General features: G+C 39.5%; 1 protein-coding gene across 2 annotated transcripts in view; it reads left to right on the top strand.

The window, feature by feature from the left end:
• The window catches only part of CANX (calnexin), a 37,687-nt gene that overhangs the window by 7,653 nt on the left and 9,534 nt on the right, over nt 1-20,500 (top strand). For both annotated transcript variants that reach the window (XM_036450195.1, XM_036450194.1), the window contains exons 2-9: nt 8,886-9,062; nt 9,683-9,756; nt 11,364-11,422; nt 12,169-12,310; nt 12,961-13,042; nt 15,478-15,670; nt 17,767-17,956; nt 20,068-20,181. In XM_036450195.1, coding sequence (XP_036306088.1) covers nt 8,889-9,062; nt 9,683-9,756; nt 11,364-11,422; nt 12,169-12,310; nt 12,961-13,042; nt 15,478-15,670; nt 17,767-17,956; nt 20,068-20,181 — 1,028 coding nt within the window. In that variant the 5' untranslated portion in view covers nt 8,886-8,888. The remainder of the gene's footprint in view (nt 1-8,885; nt 9,063-9,682; nt 9,757-11,363; nt 11,423-12,168; nt 12,311-12,960; nt 13,043-15,477; nt 15,671-17,766; nt 17,957-20,067; nt 20,182-20,500) is intronic.

Genomic DNA, 20,500 nt, shown 5'->3' on the forward strand with positions numbered 1-20,500 from the left:
TTTAATACATTAAATCATAATTTGAATCTCCATTTGTTTTAAAGATCTTTCTTTAGTATAATTCTTTTATTTTTAGCAGGTCCCTTCAATAAGGGACCCTTATTGAGGATAAAGTTTCTGTGTTTGAAAGGTGGCAAATTCAATATTTCTTTGGTGTTTGCCCATTCCTAAAATTGATCTAAGTTGCCTGAATTTGCTAAAATTTGATGCAGGATGTGTTTGTTTTTGTTAAATAGAATACCTTGTGTCCAGAGTCTTATATATGCCATTAAATGTGTAGAGTAAAATAATAGGGACTTTTTAGAATGTATACTGCAGAATTATCATTAACCAAAAATAAATTTCAGAGGACTCATAAAGAAAAGTAATTGGTGATAGCAGAGAAAAAATACCATAGATAAGCATGGAGATTTCCATATCCAAATGTTAAAATTGTATATGCATAGCCGAAACCGGTTTGGCTCAGTGGATAGAGCGTCGGCTTGGGGACTGAAGGGTCCCGGGTTCGATTCCGGTCAAGGGCATGTACCTTGGTTGCGGGCATATCCCCAGTAGGGGGTGTGCAAGAGGCAGCTGACCGATGACTCTCCCTCATCGATGTTTCTAACTCTCTATCTCTCTCCCTTCCTCTCTGTACAAAATCAATAAAATATATCTTTAAAAAAAAAAAATAAATAAAATAAAATAAAATTGTATATGCATCATTGCAAGGTAGAATTAAAGAAGAAATATACTAGGGGGAGAAGTAAGTTTTTCTTGTTATGAAAAATCATTTAGCCTTGTTGAAATACTTTGGAGGGGGACAGGCAGGCATATTAGACCTTTTGGCCCAGTGTAAAAATAGAGAATGTATTCACTGTGGTTGTACTTTGTATATCAAAGGACAAACCATTTGGGTATCCCTATAAAGTATTGAACTCTGATGAACTTTGCATTATCTTTTTTATATTTTCACAGCAAGCCTTTGAGTTAGGCATTTATAATGTAGGGACAGAAGACTCCTAGAAGTTCAGTGAGCTGAGTAAGGCTAGAAAGGAGCAGGAGAGTCTTAAAATCCATGTTTCTCTGATGGGGACAGGTTATACCACATACACTATACTGTCATGTATATGAAGAATTATTTTTTGAATCATCAGTTTTAAAATAGGAAACTTCCACCTCTTGAATTTAAGATAAATTCTATCTGTTAAGAGAGGATTGAAATAATAAATGTGAGTAGAAGAATCTTCCTAACTCTGAGATTTTGAGAGCTGGGCTTTTTGCTTGGTCCTTGGGAAATTGGGAAGCAAGTCAGAAAGCATCCATTACTAATAAAAGGGTAATATGCAAATGGTAGGGAGCCCTCACAGTAAACCTAACAGCAGCCTGCCTGGGGCTACAAGACCAACAAGAGGTTAGTGAGGGATGACCAAACGACTGAACAGCAGGCTACATGGGGCAACCAGGCTGGCAGGGAGGTTATTGAAGGACGACCCAACAACTGAACAGCAGGCTGCATGGGGTGACCGGGCCGACGGGGGGGGGGGGGGGGGGCATTTAGGGGCGGCAGGTGAGTAGTTAGGAGCCAGTGGTCCTGGATAGTGAGAGGGGTGTCCGACTGCCTGTTTAGGCCCAATCCAGACCTAAAAGCATCACCTAAGGGTCCCGGATTGGAGAGGTTGCAGGCTGGGCTGAGGGGACTTCCCCTCCCCGTGCACAAATTTTGGGCACCAGGCCTCTATACCTATATAATAAAAGGCTAATATGCAAATAGACTTGGCAGTGAAATGACTGGTTGCTATGACATGCATTGACCACCAAGGGCAGATGCTCAATGCAGGAGCTGACCCGGGTGGTCAATGTACTCCCACAGGGGGAGCGTGGTGGTGGGAGCCTCTCCCACTTCCCTGGCAGTGCTAAGGGTTGTCTCACTGATGGCTTAGGCTAGGGGTGTCGAACTCAATCAGAGAAGGGGCCAAAATCTAAAATCCAGCCTAAGTCGCGGGCCGAATGGTTTACTGAACAGTCATAAACTGTCATTGTGATGGAAATGCAGCGGAGTGCAGTGATGACAGCGCGGTGCGGGCCACATTGCAAGGCCTGGCGGGACGGATTTGGCCCGAGGGCCTTGTGTTTGACACATGTGGCTTAGGCCCTCTCCTCCCTTCACTGGGAATGAGCCTAAACCGTCAGTCTGACAGCACCTATTGTGAGGGCATAGACCTGGTTGAGGCCTCGCCCCCTCCCCCCAGAATTTTGTGCACTGAGCCTCTAGTTTATATAATATATGTATATTATAAATGTGTATGTATTTGGCTCCTGTTTTCTTGGTTTTGTGTATATTTGTCCATGTGATCCCAGAGGGCAGGGAGTCTCTGATTTGGATATAGGTAGATAATTACAATATATTTGATTATTAAAAACAAAACTGTAAGTAACTGAAAGAAAAGTAGGAAGGTTTTACCTCATCAAGTTCAAATTTATAATCCAATTTACATTTTTTAAAAATATATATTTTATTGATTTTTTTACAGAGAGGAAGAGAGAGGGATAGAGTTAGAAACATTGATGAGAGAGAAACATCGACCAGCTGCCTCTTGCACACCCCCTCCTGGGGACGTGCCTGCAACCAAGGTACATGCACTTGACTGGAATCGAACCCGGGACCTATCAGTCCTCAAGCCGACACTCCTATCCACTGAGCCAAATCGGTTTTGGCAAATTCCATTTACATTTCTGAATCTTCCTTTGTAGTTTTGTGTTTTAGAGGACCAGATCAATTTAAAGCTGGTTGTTGGACAATTTTAATCAAGTTTAAAGAAACATCTTCAATAATCCAATAATACTTTTTTTAAGCTGTTAATTTGGAAGTAATTACAGACCTGCAAGAAGTTGGAAAAATAGTATATAGAGAAGTTCCTGTAACCATCACCCAGCTTCCCTCAAGGTAGCATCATAAACTATGATATAGTATTAGGTCTAGTAATAATTAATGTCGTTTTCTAATACTTTTTAAAATCGAATTTATTTAAACAATACAACAAAATTTAATCAACAATATAGTTGCCGTTGTTTTCTACTACTTGTGCCCAACGCTCAGGAAGCATTTTAATCCCTCTGTTGTAAAATTCTTGTGATTTTGATGCAAAAAATTCGGTCAATGCATTTTTGAGGCATTCTTCATTATTAAATTTTTTTCCAAGAAGAAAGTTTTGCAAAGAACGAAACAAATGGTAATCGGAAGGGGCAATATCAGGAGAATATGCAGGTTGAGGGAGAACTTCCCATTCCAACTGGCGCAGTTTTTCAGCAGTGATTCTTGCAGTATGCAGTCGTGCGTTATCGTGGTGAAGAATTACGCCCTTCTGATTAATCAGCGCGGGTTCTTTTTCTCTTAAAGCTTGGGCTAACCTTTCCAATTGGGCACTATACACTGCACTTGTAATGGTTTGGGTAGATGGTAAAAGTTCATAATGAAGAATTCCTTTCAAATTCCACCAACACACACCATCACTTTTTTCGCATGCAAGTCAGGTTTTGGCGTGGGCTGCGGAGCCTCATTTTTGTCCAACCATTGAGGCCGCCTTTTCAAATTAACATACAGCACCCATTCTTCATCTCCGGTAACAATTTGCTCTGAAAACGGCAAACGGTTTTGACGAGAGAGGAGCGAACTGCAAATTGTGACTCTTTGATTACGGTTGTTGTTGGTCAACTCATGAGGAACCCATTTTCCAAACTTTTGGACTTTGCCAAGTGCACGCAATTGATTGGAAATTGTTTTTTGTGAACAATTTAAAGTTGTCGCAAGCTCTTGTTGGGTAATTTGAGGATTTTGCACCAAAAGAGCTTGAAGAGCTTCTTGGTCAAAATTGGACACACGGCCTCGACCACTCTTGTCATCTAACGAAAAATTATCCCTCGCGAAATTTCTCAAACCAACGCTGGCATTTTCTGGCGCTAACTGCATCTTGACCAAGAGCACTGTAGATGTTTTTTGCAGCCTCACTTCCTAATTGGAACTCGTAAAGCATGCAGTGCCGAATATGCTCTTCATCCGCCATCATCTTAGCCCTAGTTTTGCAACAAAAACCAAACCAAACACAAACTTTTTCAAGCAAAACTTGTTAATTGCACTTCACACGTTCTGTAGATACCACGTGTTTGAAGGTTATGTGAATACAAGTCAACGCCAAGCAAGATTTTAAACGAATGTTAAAAACGACATTAATTATTACTAGACCTGATAGCAAAAGTAGGAACTTGACATTGGTACAAACTACAGAACTTAATTAGATTTTACCAGATATTACATGCCCTTGTTTGTACATAGTTCTGTGCAGTTTTATCTATGTCAGTTATTTATTTTGAAATTTTTGCTTTTTTGGCGTTTTTTTAATAGAAGGAAATTACTAGCAAGAGTCTTACATAGTACTGCCAAAGGTGCATTTTTTTTTGCAGGTTAGATTGATAAAAGATAGGTTATAATGTTGGTTTAATTTTATATTAACCAACAAAAAAAAACCCACCTTGATTTATAGAACTAATAATACAGTATATTCATAAAGTCTGAAAACATTGGCAAATATACAGTGCCATCACAGTCACCTTTTATATAAAAAAAGTAAAATATATTTTTAGTCTTAGCCAGTTTGGCTCAGTGGATAGAGCATCGGCCCGCAGACTGAAGGGTTCTGGGTTCGATTCCAGTCAAAGGCACATGCCCAGGTTCTCGGCTTGATCCCCAGTAGGGGGCATGCAGGAGGCAGCCAATCAATGATTCTCTCTCATCGCTGATGTTTCTTATCTCTCTCCCTCTCCCCATGGTCATTCGAACCCGAGACCCGTCAGTCCCTAAGCCAACGCTTTATCCATTGAGCCAAACCGGTCTCGGCCAACTTTACCTTTTTTATTTTGTGAACACAGTCCCAAAATCCATTAAATAAAATAAAAAAATGCCACCAAATGATACATGAAAGTCTAGTGCAGTTTACTCACTTTAAAGGTTACTTTATAGGAATTTGGCATTAAATTCAGCACTAGAATAATTTGATTTACTTTTTTTTCTAGATGGTTAAATGACAGTCATGGTTGCAAATTGGGGTCATTGAATTTATGAAGGACCTCTTTACTTCAGTTCTTTCTTTGTTTTTGTTTTGGATTTTACCTGAGAAATAAAGGTCTCCATTGTAAATAGGCGACCAAAAAAATCAAGCTCAGTTTTTTTTCTTTTTAAAAAAGAATTGAATGATTGATTGATTTGAGAGAGAGATTTGTTCATGCATTTATTGGTTGATTTTTTTCCCCCCCCCCCATGGCAAACTTGTACGTAGAAGGGTGCATACCCATGGTCTGGAAGCGCGTGCACACTGAGCAGACTATCTGCTTGGCTTTATAGTTTCTGATGCGAGTGACCTGTCCATTGCTCTTGATTGGAGCTCAGGCACACAGTCTTTCACAATGGCTTTTGGGAGGGGTTGGCCTTTGCTGTTTCAAGATGGCAGTCCCCAGGGGAGCTGCCAAGCCATGCGGCCAATATGGCGGCTGCCAAGTCATGTGGTCCAAAATGGCGGCTGTGTAAACTGTTCTTTGACAGAAAAGATGACTTGTTTATTCTCACAATTCCCTCTCTTCTTTCTTTAAACTTGGATGTCATCTATTGACTTTCTTGTTCTGCAATGTCTAGGAGGAGACTAATTTGCTGTTTGGTCAATGCTGTTTCAATTAATCCTTAGATAAGACATGGGATGATGTGACATCCCATCACTGTAGCTCCTAAACAAAGGGGTGAAATGGACACCATTGCTCTAGTGCATCCGAGAAAGGACCGCGATCCCAGGCTCCAGCTCACTTGCCACTGAAACTGACAGTGCCTTAGGCTCAGTGATGGTCTGTCTATTGGGTTGTCAGGGGTGAATGAACAGCACTGGCCCCAACTTACACATCTTCCTCCTGCCTATTCTTCGAGGGCACCCTACTGCTGGCATCTAGCTGTTCACTATCTCTTTAGCTGCATCTCGAGCCTAGTTAACAAGTCTTTGCTGGTTCTAGAAAATCAAAGTAATCCACCACATTCTTGTTAACAGTGGGCCACCAATACAGGATTCAAACCCTGCAGCAATCTGATTTCTAGCCTTAAACTCCTTGGAACTCCTCCTAGAACCCCAACGTGTGTATATAGTGATCAAAGGAACCCCTAGACTCTTTCCTCTTCCTAATCTGTCCATTGAAAAAGATTTACGATATGCAATGTGAAAGGGATAGCCAATTGTATCAGTGCAAAGTCCACTCCATTTGCTGGGCAAAGCCACAAGTCAGGGTCCCCCAAACATCAGAATAGGGTATTAGCAGTGCAGCATGATGGGCCTCTGAGGTACTCAGCCATTTACACATCCGGATACATTCCTCGTAAACTCTGAGCACCGTCCCCTCCTTGAGAGGCAGGAGGTATAGTTTTCGTCGTAGGACAGGCCTGATTGTTGTCCTAGCTCTTTAACTTTGTTGAATGGGAACAACAGGACAAGCGTCTTACAGGAACCGTTTCCCCGGTGGTTTCCTCCTGGTACAAGGCAACCACACATTCCATCCCATTACTGTCTGAGGTCCATCCGAATGGGAATGGGCCTCCTTGGGCCTCTAGCCTTCCTGCCATGCAAGCATAACAGTTGCTTTTATTCAGGGCGCATACAGAATATTTAATCCATTCCACCCTGGCATTCGTTCCCTTATATCCTACTTTTATTTGCATGGTTGTGCCAGTGGCCTAGGGGATCTTATCCTGTGGCATCTACTCCTAAATCTAGTCCTTGCCAATCTTTTGACCTAAAGGCTGAAACATCCAAGTCATTCAAGTTATCTATAACCAATAACTTTTACCTGGGTAAGCATGATCCAGATTGTACACATTTCTCCAGTCCACATTGTAAGCCCCTGTAATTTGCCAGATTCCTTAAGCAAATAGAGCACAGTACATGATGGTTATTTTTAAGACAGCTCACAGTTTTTAGCATCACTTTCAAGGGGATATATCCTGCTATGGCTGTTCAAATTGAGGTGTGTCCGCTCTTAACCTGTGTGTGATTGGTTCAACCTGGCTCTGCAGTCTGAACAGATTGTAGTAAGCAAGACAGGTAAGGTTCTTCTCAGGAGGGTTCCAACTTGCTTCCCTTCCAAATCTTGATTAGAACAAACATAGTCTTCCGGTCGATAGCGATAAATTGGAAACTCGAGGCCTTCTAACCTGAGAGAGATTAAAGTAGAGGAGATACCCAGTACACAGTTCTTAAGAAATTGGTCCTTTGTTTCCATTGTAGGAAGATCTTGAGACATTCCAGGGCCTATTGGAATCACCTATGGCCAAATAACTCTTGGCTCATGCATGAGGTTATCTGATTGCTGCGGGTCTTGCTTGGGCCCTTCCTGCGTTGCTGGCTGACTCTCGATTCCGAGCTCATAGTCTGCCCAGGGGTAATGGCTGTCCCTCCTCACCGAGGCTGCTGCAACTTGGCAGTGTGGTGCACTGCCTCAGGAGAGAGGTCCACTTGCCCTGTGGCAACAGATGGTATCCTGGACGAGCCCCCAAATTGTTAGAAATAAGGCGAGCCCCCCAAGTCAGGGGTTCCGGTAGAATACAGAACACTTGGGAGCCAGCAAAGCAAACATATTTACTTATATGCAGAAGGGTGCACACACATGGTCTGGAAATGCATGCACATATTGGTTGATTCTTGAATGTGTCCTGACCAGGGGTAAAACCAAGTGTACAATTTAGTGACATTAAGAGTCACAATGTGCACCTATTTACCTTCATCTATTTATAGAACTCTCTATCTTGCAGAATTGAAACTACTCATACTACCAAATCATTTTGTGCATCCATGTGGCTCAGTTTTTATGTCTTTGAATCTGTGGTCCTTGGAAAGAGGACCCACTGAAAGTATAATACAATACACAAGGCAATTAAGTGTTTAGAAAATAATAGGTAAAAGTAGCTGGAATTTGTTCTTTACTATTTCATTGTAATGTTTTAATTAGTACTGGTAAATTAGTATACAAAAGATGCTTTATTTTTGAGTTTCATTTTGAAATATTCATGAAATTGAAATTTTTTGTTTTTAAAAATTGTTTTATTGTTTAAGGTATCATAAATAGTACATATGTGTGTCGTCATCGTGTCGTCCTCCCCCCCTGCAATACACACACACATACACACACACACACACACACACACACACACACTAAATTGAATCCTTTGAACTAGTTAGGAAAACCCCTGACTCTCTATAGGCTTATTATTATTATTTTAAAATATATTTTATTGATTTTTACAGAGAGGAAGAGAGAGGGATAAAGAGAAACATTGATGAGAGAGAATCATCGATCAGCTGCCTCTGGCGCATCCCCTACTAGGGATGTGCCTGCAACCAAGGTACATGCCCTTGACTGGAATAGGACGTGGGACCTTTCAGTCTACAGGCTGATACTCTATCCACTGAGCCAAACCAGTTTTGGCTAGGCTTATTTTCTTTATTTGTAAATGAGATATTCACTATCAAGTTCCTTTTAATTCTGATTTGAAAGCCTTAATTTTATTTTTTAAAATATATTTTATTTATTTTTTACAGAGAGGAAGGGAAAGGGATAGAGAGTTAGAAACATCGATCAGAGAGAAATATCAATCAACTGCCTCCTGCACGCCCCCTATTGGGGATGTGCCTGCAACCAAGATACATGCCCTTGACCGGAATTGAACCTGGGACCCTTCAGTCTGCAGGCTGATGCTCTATCCACTGGGTCAAATCGGTTAAGGCTGAAAGCCTTAATTTTAAATGAGAGGGATTATTGGTCTTAACAAACTTTAAATGAAGGTGATAACATTTAACTTACTTTACTCTTGTTGTATGTAGATCATGGAAGAGAAGTGGCTGCTGTGTGTGTTGCTAGTCCTTGGAACGGCTGTCATTCAGGCTCATGAGGGTCATGATGATGATGTGATTGATATTGAGGATGACCTGGATGATGTCATTGAAGAGGTAGAAGACTCAAAATCGAAATCAGAAATCAGCACACCTCCATCTCCAAAGGTTTGAAGTAGTCTTTGAATCTTTGTTTTACCTCAAGATAATCAGAGGTGAAGGTAAATTTGGATATTTTTCAAAGGAAAAGCTAATCAACTAAAGTACCGTATTTTTCGGACCATAAGACGCACCGGACCATAAGACGCACCAGTTTTTAGAGAAGGGAAATGAAGAAAAAAAGATTCTGAAACAAATAGTGTCCTAAAATATTTTATGTGCATTAAAACCCAACATCACAGTCATAAACACATGTAATCAACCCTGTAAAGTAAACAGCATTTAGAACCATTTTAGAGCCGGGCAAGCACACAGAGACCACACAGAGCCGGGCAAGTAAACTTTCTTTTTAAAGTATATGTGTAGGCTATATTTGGACCATAAGACGCAGGGACTTTTCCCCCCCACTTCTGGGGGGAAAAATGTGCATCTTATGGTCCGAAAAATACGGTACTTACTGATCTCTCTGGTAACCTTTGCCAAAGATAAATTGTATAGGTTGAATTCAGAAGCCAGCTAGGATAGGAGAATTTTGTGGTAATTGAAAGCAAGTCAAGAGAATAAATTCTAAGAAATGTTGAAAATGTCAATTCTTAATTTATTTTTATATTTGACACTTAAATTTGTAGGTTACCTACAAAGCTCCAGTTCCAACGGGGGAAGTGTATTTTGCTGATTCCTTTGACAGAGGAACTCTGTCTGGGTAAGTATTTCCTAGGGGGGGGAAATCAGATAAACATGTAGGTGGGAGAATAGTGAATTTCTTATTAATTAATTTAATTTAATTTTCCTCAACCGAGGATATGCTTTTTATTGACTTTAGAGAAAGAGCAACAGAGAGATAGCAAAGTGAGAGGAAAACATCAATCGGTTGCCTTTCATATTCCCCCCGACCCAGGATCACATCTGCAACCCAGTTATGTCCCTGACTGGGAAACAAACACACCACCTTTCTGTGTATGGGACGATGCTCCAACCACCTGAGCCACACAGGTCAGGGCTGTGGATTCCTTTTAGAATAGCATCTTATATAGTGAAATTGTGATAACTATTTTATATCTCTAGTGTTCACACCCATTTAGGAAAATAGTCTTATAAAACATGTGGTAATTGCTTCCATTTCTCTCTCCTCCACCATATGCATATATACACTGAGTGGCTACATTATTATAATCTCTGAACACATGATAATCTGGCCACTTGGTGTATATACTATATAATAAAAGGCTAATACGCAACTTGTCCCCTGGACAAGGTGTTCAGCCAGCAGGCAGGCAGGCCAACCACCTATGTCCCCTCCCCCTGGCTAGGCTGGCTAGACCCCACCCATGCACGAATTCATGCACTGGTCATGTTCCCTGATGGGGAATTGAACCATGACCTCCTGGTTCATAGGTCAGTACTCAACCACTGAGCCATGCTGCCTGGGTTCTACTCTCTATTTTGTTCTTTGAGGAAAAAATTTTTTCTCTTGAGTCTTAAAAAAAGAATTAGATTACAGGTTTGGTACCTTTTCTTACAGGTTTGTGAATTGAGTACAATATGTTATCACTACTTAGGTGACATTTAAAAGTAGAGTGGTCAGATACCAAGTTATACTATAAAACCATCATAATAAAAAAAGTCCAGTATTGACACAAGTACAGGCACATAGATTGATGGAATAGAACAGAGACCTCAGAAATCCACCCAAGCCATTACGCTCAATTAATATTTGACAAAGGAGGCAAGAACATACAATGGAGTCAAGACAGTTTCTATATATATAAAAAAGCCTAAGTGACCATTTAGCCATTTTACCATTTGATCAGTAGCTGACGACGCGCACTGACTACCTGGGGGCAGATGCTTAACACACAGGCATGGAAACCTGGAACAGACTGAATTTCAGTGGGGAATGGGTGATGGGAGAGGGGAGAGCCAGAAGTGATTAACCAAAGATCTTATATGTGTACTAGAAGCTGGGTGCACAGATTTGTACACTGGTGGGGTCCCTTGGCCTGGCCTGCAGGGATTGGGCCAAAACCATCAGTCTAGGTGTCCCGGATTTGGGGAGGATGCAGGCCAGGCTGAGGGATCCCACAAGTGCATGAATCCGTGCACCGGGCCTCTAGTCTTCAATAAATGGTGTTGGGAAAATTGGACAGATACATACAAAAAAAATGAAACTAAACCACCAACTTAAAGGTAGAATGGTTAACTAGGCTATAAAGAGATGGGTAGATCCTGCTTTTGCTAGTGTTTACATTGCTTTTTTTCACAAGTCAACTATCATTTGGACCTTCGTTTGGAAATTTGTCTTAATTACAGGTGGATTTTATCCAAAGCCAAGAAAGATGACACTGATGATGAAATTGCCAAATATGATGGTAAGAGTTAATTTGACTTAAATATAATAGCAGATTGAGGGTTGAAGCATTTCCATGATTCTTTTAAGACTAGTTTAAACTGGGGGGTGAGAATGGCTGGGGAAAAAGGAAACATATGTAAAACTTAAAACAATAAAGAATGTAAGTTAAAAAAAAAAAAGACTAATTTAAAAGGAATATGCACACATTTTAAGATTTTTTTTTTCCATATAAGTTTTACTATCTTCAAGTGTTGCATTATATTTAAAGAGGTAGACCTGTTTGTTTTACACCATAAAATGGAAAGGTAATTTAGCACCTCTGGTGTTGTGTGTTGGAAATGGCTGGTCTCTTTTAGGCATTGGTAAAATGAATATGCGACAGGTTTTTAAAAAACATACCCTAATATGTGTGTGTAATATTAATATGCCAGTTTTCATAGATAAATGGAATATGTTAAAATATCTATATAAAAGCCTAAGAGACTGTTTAGACAGGTCGACTGGTTACTATTATATGACAACACACTAACCACCAGGGGGCAGATGTTCAACGCAGGAGCTTCCCCTGGTGGTCAGTGCGCTCCCATAGCCAACCTCCCATGGTCCCTCTCCCTGGCTGGCTGGCCCTGATTGGGCATCACCAACCAGGCAGAGGGACCCCACCAGTGCACGAATTCGTGCACCTGGCCTCTAGTGTCAGTATGATAGACTTGCACAACTATCATTTAAAGGTTAAGAAGTGGAACTTTTTTGTGTGTTTTATAGGAAAATGGGAGGTAGATGAAATGAAGGAAACAAAACTTCCAGGGGACAAAGGACTTGTATTGATGTCTCGAGCCAAGCATCATGCCATCTCTGCTAAACTGAACAAGCCCTTCGTGTTTGATACCAAGCCTCTCATTGTTCAGTAAGTGAGACACTTCTTTGATAGAAGCTTTCTAGGAAGGGTGATATCCGAAGACATGATTTTATAAAACTTACTCTACATTAGGGGTGTCGAACTCAATCAGAGAAGGGGCCAAAATCTAAAATCCAGCCTAAATCTCGGGCCGAATGGTTTACTGAACAGTCATAAACTGTCATTGTGATGGAAACGCAGCGGAGTGCAGTGATGACAGCGCGGTGTGCGGGCCACATTGCAAGGCCTGGCGGGACGGATTTGGCCCTCGGGCCTTGTGTTTGACACATGTGCTCTACATAAAACAATTATGAGAATTACTATGTGTTATAATAGAGATAATGGGGACTTTTTAGTACATTTAGGCATCTTGTAATGTAATGTTATTTTCCTGCTCAATAAATTATTTTGAAAGAAACTGGCTATTCTTTCTCCTAATAGCACATGAACTTCTGGAATCTGCAAAAAGTATTTCCTGGGAATCTGCATTAAGCATGGGGGGATTGGGAAGCCATTCAAAGCCATAGAAGATGGGATTTTTCCTGAAGATAAACATGTGACCTGTGATTAAACATGAGACCACGATGAGGAAAAGGGTAATGAAGAAATTTGATATTTCAAAATGCCATATGATTTTCTGCTTTTCTCTCTGAAATTAGGTATGAGGTTAATTTCCAAAATGGAATAGAATGTGGTGGTGCCTATGTGAAGCTGCTTTCCAAAACCCCGGAACTAAACTTGGTAAGTACTTCCTATTTCTTTATATAGCCACCCATATTTATCTTTCAAGATTTGAAATGTGAATTTCAAAATTGTTCTGTCTTGATTCCTGATTTCTATTCTGTGTGTGTGTGTTTTTTTTTTTTTAATAAATCTTTATTCAGATTATTACAAATGTGTTCCTCTCCCTCACCCCCCTAATTGCTCCCCTCCACCAGGTTCCCACCCCACCCTCTGTCCTTTCCCCATTCCCCATTGTCCTCATCCATAGGTGCACAGTTTTTGTTCAGACTCTTCCTGCACCCGCCTCTTCCCTTTTCCCCCAGAATCCTCAGTCCACTCCCCTTCCATACCTCTGATTCTATTAACGGTATATTCACCAGTTAATATTGTTCATCAGTTTTTTTAATTCCCTTGGTTTTTAGATTCACTTGTTGATAGTTATGTATTTGTTGTTCATAATTTTTTATCTTAATCTTCTTCCTCTTCCTAAATAACCCCCTTCAACAATTCATATAATTCTGGTTTGGTGGTGATGAACTCCTTTAGCTTTTTTTTATTTGTGAAGCTCTTTATCTGGCCTTCGATTCTGAGTGATAGCTTTGCTGGGTAGAGTATTTTTGGCTGAAGGTTCTTGCTATTCATCACTTTGAATATTTCTTGCCATTCCCGTCTGGCCTACATGGTTTCTGTTGAGAAATCAGCTGACAATCATATGGGTGCTCCTTTATAGGTAACTACCGTATTTTTCGGACCATAAGACGCTCTGGACCATAAGACGCACCAGTTTTTAGAGAAGGGAAATGAAGAAAAAAAGATTCTGAAACAAATAGTGTCCTAAAATATTTTATGTGCATTAAAACCCAACATCACAGTCATAAACACATGTAATCAACCCTGTAAAGTAAACAGCATTTAGAACCATTTTAGAGCCGGGCAAGCACACAGAGACCACACAGAGCCGGGCAAGTAAAAAAACTTTTTTTTTAAAGTATATGTTTAGGCTATATTTGGACCATAAGACGCAGGGACTTTTCCCCTCCACTTCTCGGGGGGAAAAAGTGCGTCTTATGGTCCGAAAAATATGGTACTTGCTTTTCTCTTGCTGCTTTTAATATTCTCTCTTTGTCTTTTGCTCTTGGGATTTTAATTATGATGTGTCTTGGTGAGGTCCTCTCTGGATTCCTTTTGTTTGGGGTTCTGTGCGCTTCCTGGACTTGTAAGTCTATTTCTTTTCCCAGGTGGGGGAAGTTTTCTGTCACTATTTTTTTCAGGATGTTTTCGGTATCCTGCTCTCTCTCTTCTTCTGGGATCTCCATAATTCTGATGTTAGTTTGCTTGAAATTGTCCCAGAGGTTTCTTACACTATCTTCTACTTTCTGGATTCTTGCTTCTGTGGAGGAGTGTCCTCTGGCTCTTTGTGTTCTAAATCTTTGTCTTGATTCTTGCGATCTTCCAGTCTGTTTTTAGGACTCTGTGCAATATTTTTTATTGCAGACAATGTTTTCTTCATTTCTAGTTGATCCCTTATTATTTCTAGTTGCTCCTTTTTCATATCCTCATAGGTCTCATTTATTTTATCGGCCTTTTTTAGGATATTCTTGAATAATCTTATAACTAGTTTTGAACTCAATGTCCATTATTTTCTTTTCCTCCATCTCCTTCCTTTGTGCCCTGCCTCTTGTCTGCATTTTAGTTGTTTTCCTGATTTGATGGAATAGTTTTGTGTGCTAGGTGATCTGGTAGAGTCCAGTTGCACAGCCTTCCCAGTTACCTGCGGCGGACAGTCTTGGTGTAGCCCTTTGTGCACACACACTTTCTGAGCAGCACTTCAAAACATACGAAGAAGTGGAAAATTGGGTCTCTGAATGGTTTGCCTCAAAACAAGAAAAGTTCCATTGTGGCGGTATCCACAAATTACCTGAAAGATGGGGGAAATGTATAGCTAGCGATGGACATTACTTTACTTTTCATGTTTCTCTTGAAATTATCGTGCTCTCTCTAATTACAAAATCCGCATTATTAACCAGTACAATTAGTAGTAAGTCTAGTACCAACCTGACACCATATGTAGTTATTAGAATCGTATTGCCTATATTCCCTATGCTGTACTTTACATGCCTGTGGCTGTTTTTGTAACTACCAGTTTCTACTTACTCCTTTTCACCCAGCTCCCCAACCCCCTCCCATCTGGCAACCATTTGTTTGTTTCTGTATCAATGATTCGATTTTTGTATTGTTCGTTTTCTTTAAGTGATAGCATGATATCATCGTCTTTCTCTATCTGACTTAATTTCACTTGGCATAATGCCCTCTAGTTCTATCCATGCTGTCACAAAATCAGCTTTTCTTTTAATGTGAAACTAAGTTATTTGGGATTTTATAGGAAGAAATATACTTATGAAAAGTTGCTTTGAATACTTTGAATCACTTAAAATCTATTTTTGTTTCTAAAGGACCAGTTCCATGACAAGACCCCTTATACAATCATGTTTGGTCCAGATAAATGTGGAGAGGACTATAAATTGCACTTCATCTTCCGCCACAAAAACCCCAAAACGGGCGAATATGAAGAAAAGCATGCTAAGAGACCAGATGCAGATCTGAAGACCTATTTTACTGATAAGAAAACACATCTTTATACATTAAGTAAGAAAAACCAATAATTTGGGGGGTTTATGGCACTACAGATTTATTATTGATCCTATATAATAGAGGAATATGCTAATTATCCATTATGCCATAACACCACAACCAATCTACAAGTGGTGGAGAGCTACAGGAGGGCGGAGCAGCGAGCTAAGAGCAGTGGAGGGCCACTAGTGGCAGTGGGCGGGTGGCCGCTGAGGCAAGTGGCAGTGAGCTACTCCAGCCTGGATTCGTGGGCAGGGCTACTAGTTTAATATAAAGATAGTACATCTAGAGAAGACCTAAGCCTGCAAATAAGAGTCTCTACTGACCTAATCCCTTAGTAATGAAATGAACCTAATGCCTTGGCACAAAAGGGAGCTTCTCGTTCAGCTGGCATGGCCTTTGAACCAGGAGGTTATGCCTGAGTTTCAGGCTTGATCCACAGTAAGGGCATACAGAGGGCAGTCGATCAGTGATTCATCATTGATGTTTCTATCTTTCCCTCTCCTTTCCTCTCAAAAATCAATGAAAAATATATTAAAAACAAACAAAAGGGAAGGAGGGAAAAAAGCACCTTCTCTTCCATAGTTTGAATTGAGATTCAGGGTTTAAAACATTTTTGAGAAAAAGTTTTATGTTCCTTAAGAAGCTTCTTTGCTGATACCTCATTTCCACCCTTTGTATATTTTCTTGTTGATAAAATGTTAAGCAATAAAACATAATAGAAATATATGCATGATGTTTTCAAATTATCTTTTAATTAAAGTTTGCTTGGGTACTCCAACACCTGGACAATTGAATTTAATCATTTGGACATTAGAATGGGATTTTTATTTTCATGATACTTTTCCCCTAGTTTGAAATTACATACACGCATGCCTCCTTTCTTTCTTTCTTTTTTTTTAAAATATATTTTATTGATTTGTACAGAGAGGAAGGGAGAGAGAGAGCTAGAAACATCGATGAGAGAGAGTCATCGATCAGCTGCCTCTTGCACACCCCCTACTGGGGATATGCCCACAACCAAGGTACTACATGGCCTTTGACAGGAATCGAACCCGGGACCCTTCAGTCCCCAAGCCGACTCTCTATCCATTGAGCCAAACCGGTCTCGGCAATGCCTCTTTTCTTAAAGAATACAATAACCTTTTTTTCTTCGTAACAGTAATATATGTTCTGTATAGAAATTCGCAAGATAGAAATAAACATCTTTATTTCTTTAGAATTATCTGAAATAACAACATTGTAATATATATTAACCATTTGTGAATAAACACATGTATGTGTATAATAATAAGTATAGATGTTATTTTTTATTGGAAGTTAAATATCCTATATTGTACTTGGTCTCTTCACAAAAGTGCAAGAATCTTTCCAGGAGACTACATATCATTATTAACAGTGCTAACTTAATTATCCTTGAGAAAAGCTGCCTAGTACACCATTGTCTTCCATAGTATTCGGGATGTGCTGTGACCCAGTCAGTTGCCAGTTAGACTTGTGTGAGATCTAGGTTTTAACATAATCACACTTGATACCTTTATGGATTTAAAATTGTTTTTTTTTTATTCTTCATTTGACCCCAAAAATACAACTAGGAATAGACATATGATTTAATAAATAAAAGGTTTTTGAAATTTGAAATTTTGTTAGCTTAGATGGTGGTAATGCCAATTCAAAAAATGAGGAAATGGACCTTTACCTAGGGGTGGTTATAATAAGTAAACTCATTTGCCTCTTGACTGGTGTGTAACCATTTATGTCAGACCAATATTGCATTAGTTTATGTGCCTTTGGTTTTTCTGTTGGTGGTTTTTTGTTTTTGTTTTTGTCTCTCTTTTTTTTTATTTTTTATGTTTTAATGTCTGTAAATGAAGTCTTTGGTGTTTAAAATTTTATCTATGATCTGTTTTAATTACTAAGAATCTGAGGAACTAGTTTTTATGATTTACAGGATTAACTTGCTCAGGGCTCCCAAGATCATGTTCTGACTTTGTTGCCTGAGGTCTTCATGTTTCTGCTTTCTGTTATAAATATGTTCTTTTGTGGGATGTTAAAGAGAGCTTGAGAATGAGTGGTTAATTAACTTTTTAAAATTGCATAATTTTTTTTAGTCTTGAATCCAGATAATAGTTTTGAAATATTAGTGGACCAATCTCTTGTGAACAGTGGAAATCTACTAAATGACATGACTCCTCCTGTAAATCCTTCACGGGAAATTGAGGACCCGGAAGACCGGAAACCTGAGGATTGGGATGAAAGACCAAAAATACCAGATCCTGATGCTGTCAAACCGGATGACTGGTGAGCCTTTGAATGCAATGGAGTTTGTGTATTCCATGTGGCTTTAACAAGTGAATGTTTAGTTCTGATAATTTTAATAATCTATGATGCAGTTCAAATGGTAGGAAAAAAATAGACAAAAGGGGCTGAAAGGGGGCCAGGCAGATCATCTGAATTGCCTGTCACCATTTTATAAACCACAAAAGGCTGAAATCCATGTATTTGCCTGTACTGAGACATGTTTGCTTTATGGCAATATCTCAGTTCCCTTGGGCCTGGCATTTTACATGCTTTTGTGAATTCACATTGAAAGCTTCAGTCCTGAGATTTTAAATTTAAATTTTTAATTTTTTTCCTATTTAAATAAAACTCAAGAGATCTGTGCTTTGTGTTGGACAGTGGATGCAAAGCCACAAGGACATGAACTCTCACACAGCTCCATTTCAGCTTTTATGTCCCTTACGGAGTTTTTTTTGCTGATTTTCACCCTTTTTCTTGTTAAAATGTTAAGCAATAAAACATATAATAAAAATATATGCATGGTGTTTTCAAATTATCTCTTGATAATTTGAAGTTGGCATGCATATGGTGAGTGGTCTAATAGTAGGTGTTACTTGGGTACTCCAACACCTGGACAATTGAATTTAATCATTTGGACATTAGAATGGGATTTTTATTTTCATGAAGTTTTCCCCCTAGTTTGAAATTACATATAAAATGCCTCTTATCTTAAAGAATACAATAACCTTTTTTATTTTAACAAAAGTAAAACATATTCAGTATAGTAATGACCAGAGAGCATCAAGTATAAATCAGGGTGGTTTCTTAGAGCAGTGCCAATCAGATTAAGACTTGAAAGTGGAGGGACAGTTATTAACTAAGTGGTAAAGATGGAAAATTGTATTAAAGAAACACATCATGTGTAGAATTGGAGAAGGAGTGAGTTCAGTATGTATGAGGGAAGTTGAGTATGCATGGTCTTTTGTGTAGCATACAAAGTGGAGAGTGATGAGAAATGAAAACTGGCTTTTGGAAATGTCAGAAAGTGCATAAAGACAAATAAAACTGTTCTCCCACTTGTAAAACTATCTTAAGCTTAGCAGGGAAATTGTAGTTGATGTTTTTCCTCCCTTAAATTAAGGTGCGGGTTCCTGAACTTTTATGCTGCACTAGTGTAAAGGCCAAGTTGACTTGTGTATTTGTTGTACATTAGATATGGACTCAGCCTTGTTGTTCAGTAATATTCCTTTACTAGCTGTTTTATTTTGGGACAGAGGGTGTGAATGTTTTGCTTCTAAGCGTCAGCTGATTGTTATACAAATTCAGGTTCACACAATTTAAAACAAGCATAGTTCAAAAATAAGCATATGGCCAAGGATAAATGATATCTTTGCTTACCAACTAAAGTTGCTCTATTTTTTATTAATTGCACCAAAGTTGGTAGTTCTTTTTTTAAATATTTTTATGTTTTTTTAATTTATTTCAGAGAGGAAGGCAGAGGGAAGTAGAGAAAACAATCAATGATGAGAGAGAATCATCATTGGCTGCTTCCTGCAACTGCCATCCTCCTACTAGGGATTGAGCCCAAAACCTAGGCAGTGCCCTGACCAGTAATGGAACCCTGACCCTTCAGTCTGCAGGCTGACGCTTTATCCACTGAGCCAAACTGGCTAGGGCTGGGTTGTCTTTTTATTATTGAGTTGTAAGAGTTCTTGATATTGCCAAGACCGGTTTGGCTCAGTGGATAGAGCGTTGGTCTGCGGACTCAAAGGTCCCAGATTTGATTCCGGTCAAGGGCATGTACACGGGTTGCGGGCACATCACCAGTAGGGGGTGTGCAGGAGGCAGCTGGTCCATGTTTCTCTCCCATCAATGTTTCTATCTCTCTATCTATCTCTCTTCCTCTCTGTAAAAAATCAATAAAATATATTTTTTTAAAAAGAGAGTTCTTGATATGATTTGGAGATTAGTCCCTTATCAGATATATGATTTGCATGTAATTTTTAGGAAGAATTTTGAGTTTTGAGATTAAGATTTAAATATTTTTAGATTGCCCTGCTTCAGATTCTCAAAGGGGACCACATTGTGATTCTCTGGCCATTGTTGTCATAATTGGCTTTTTCTTATTTAAGGGATGAAGATGCCCCTGCTAAAATTCCTGATGAAGAAGCCACAAAGCCTGAAGGCTGGTTAGATGATGAGCCCGAATATGTAGCTGATCCAGATGCGGAAAAGCCAGACGATTGGTAAGAGCTTTAGTTAACTTTGTAATTACCTGCTTTGTAAGAAAATATATTTTTATTGATTTCAAAGAGGACGAGAAAGAGAGAGAGAGAGAGAGAGAGACATCAGTGATGAGAGAGAATAACTGATCGTCTGCCTCCTACATGGCTGCTGCTGGGGATCGAGCCCGAAACCCAGGTTTGTGCTCTGACCTAGAATGGAATCAGTGACCTCTTTATGGGTTGACGCTCAACCACTGAGCCACACAAGCCAGACTAATTGACTGCTTTTTTATTGAAGTAAAAGCTTCTACATAAAGATAGCTGAGTGCCCAAACTTAAG

The sequence above is a fragment of the Pipistrellus kuhlii genome, unplaced genomic scaffold (genome assembly GCF_014108245.1).
Source record: "Pipistrellus kuhlii isolate mPipKuh1 unplaced genomic scaffold, mPipKuh1.p scaffold_m20_p_21, whole genome shotgun sequence".
Classification (NCBI taxonomy): domain Eukaryota; kingdom Metazoa; phylum Chordata; class Mammalia; order Chiroptera; family Vespertilionidae; genus Pipistrellus; species Pipistrellus kuhlii.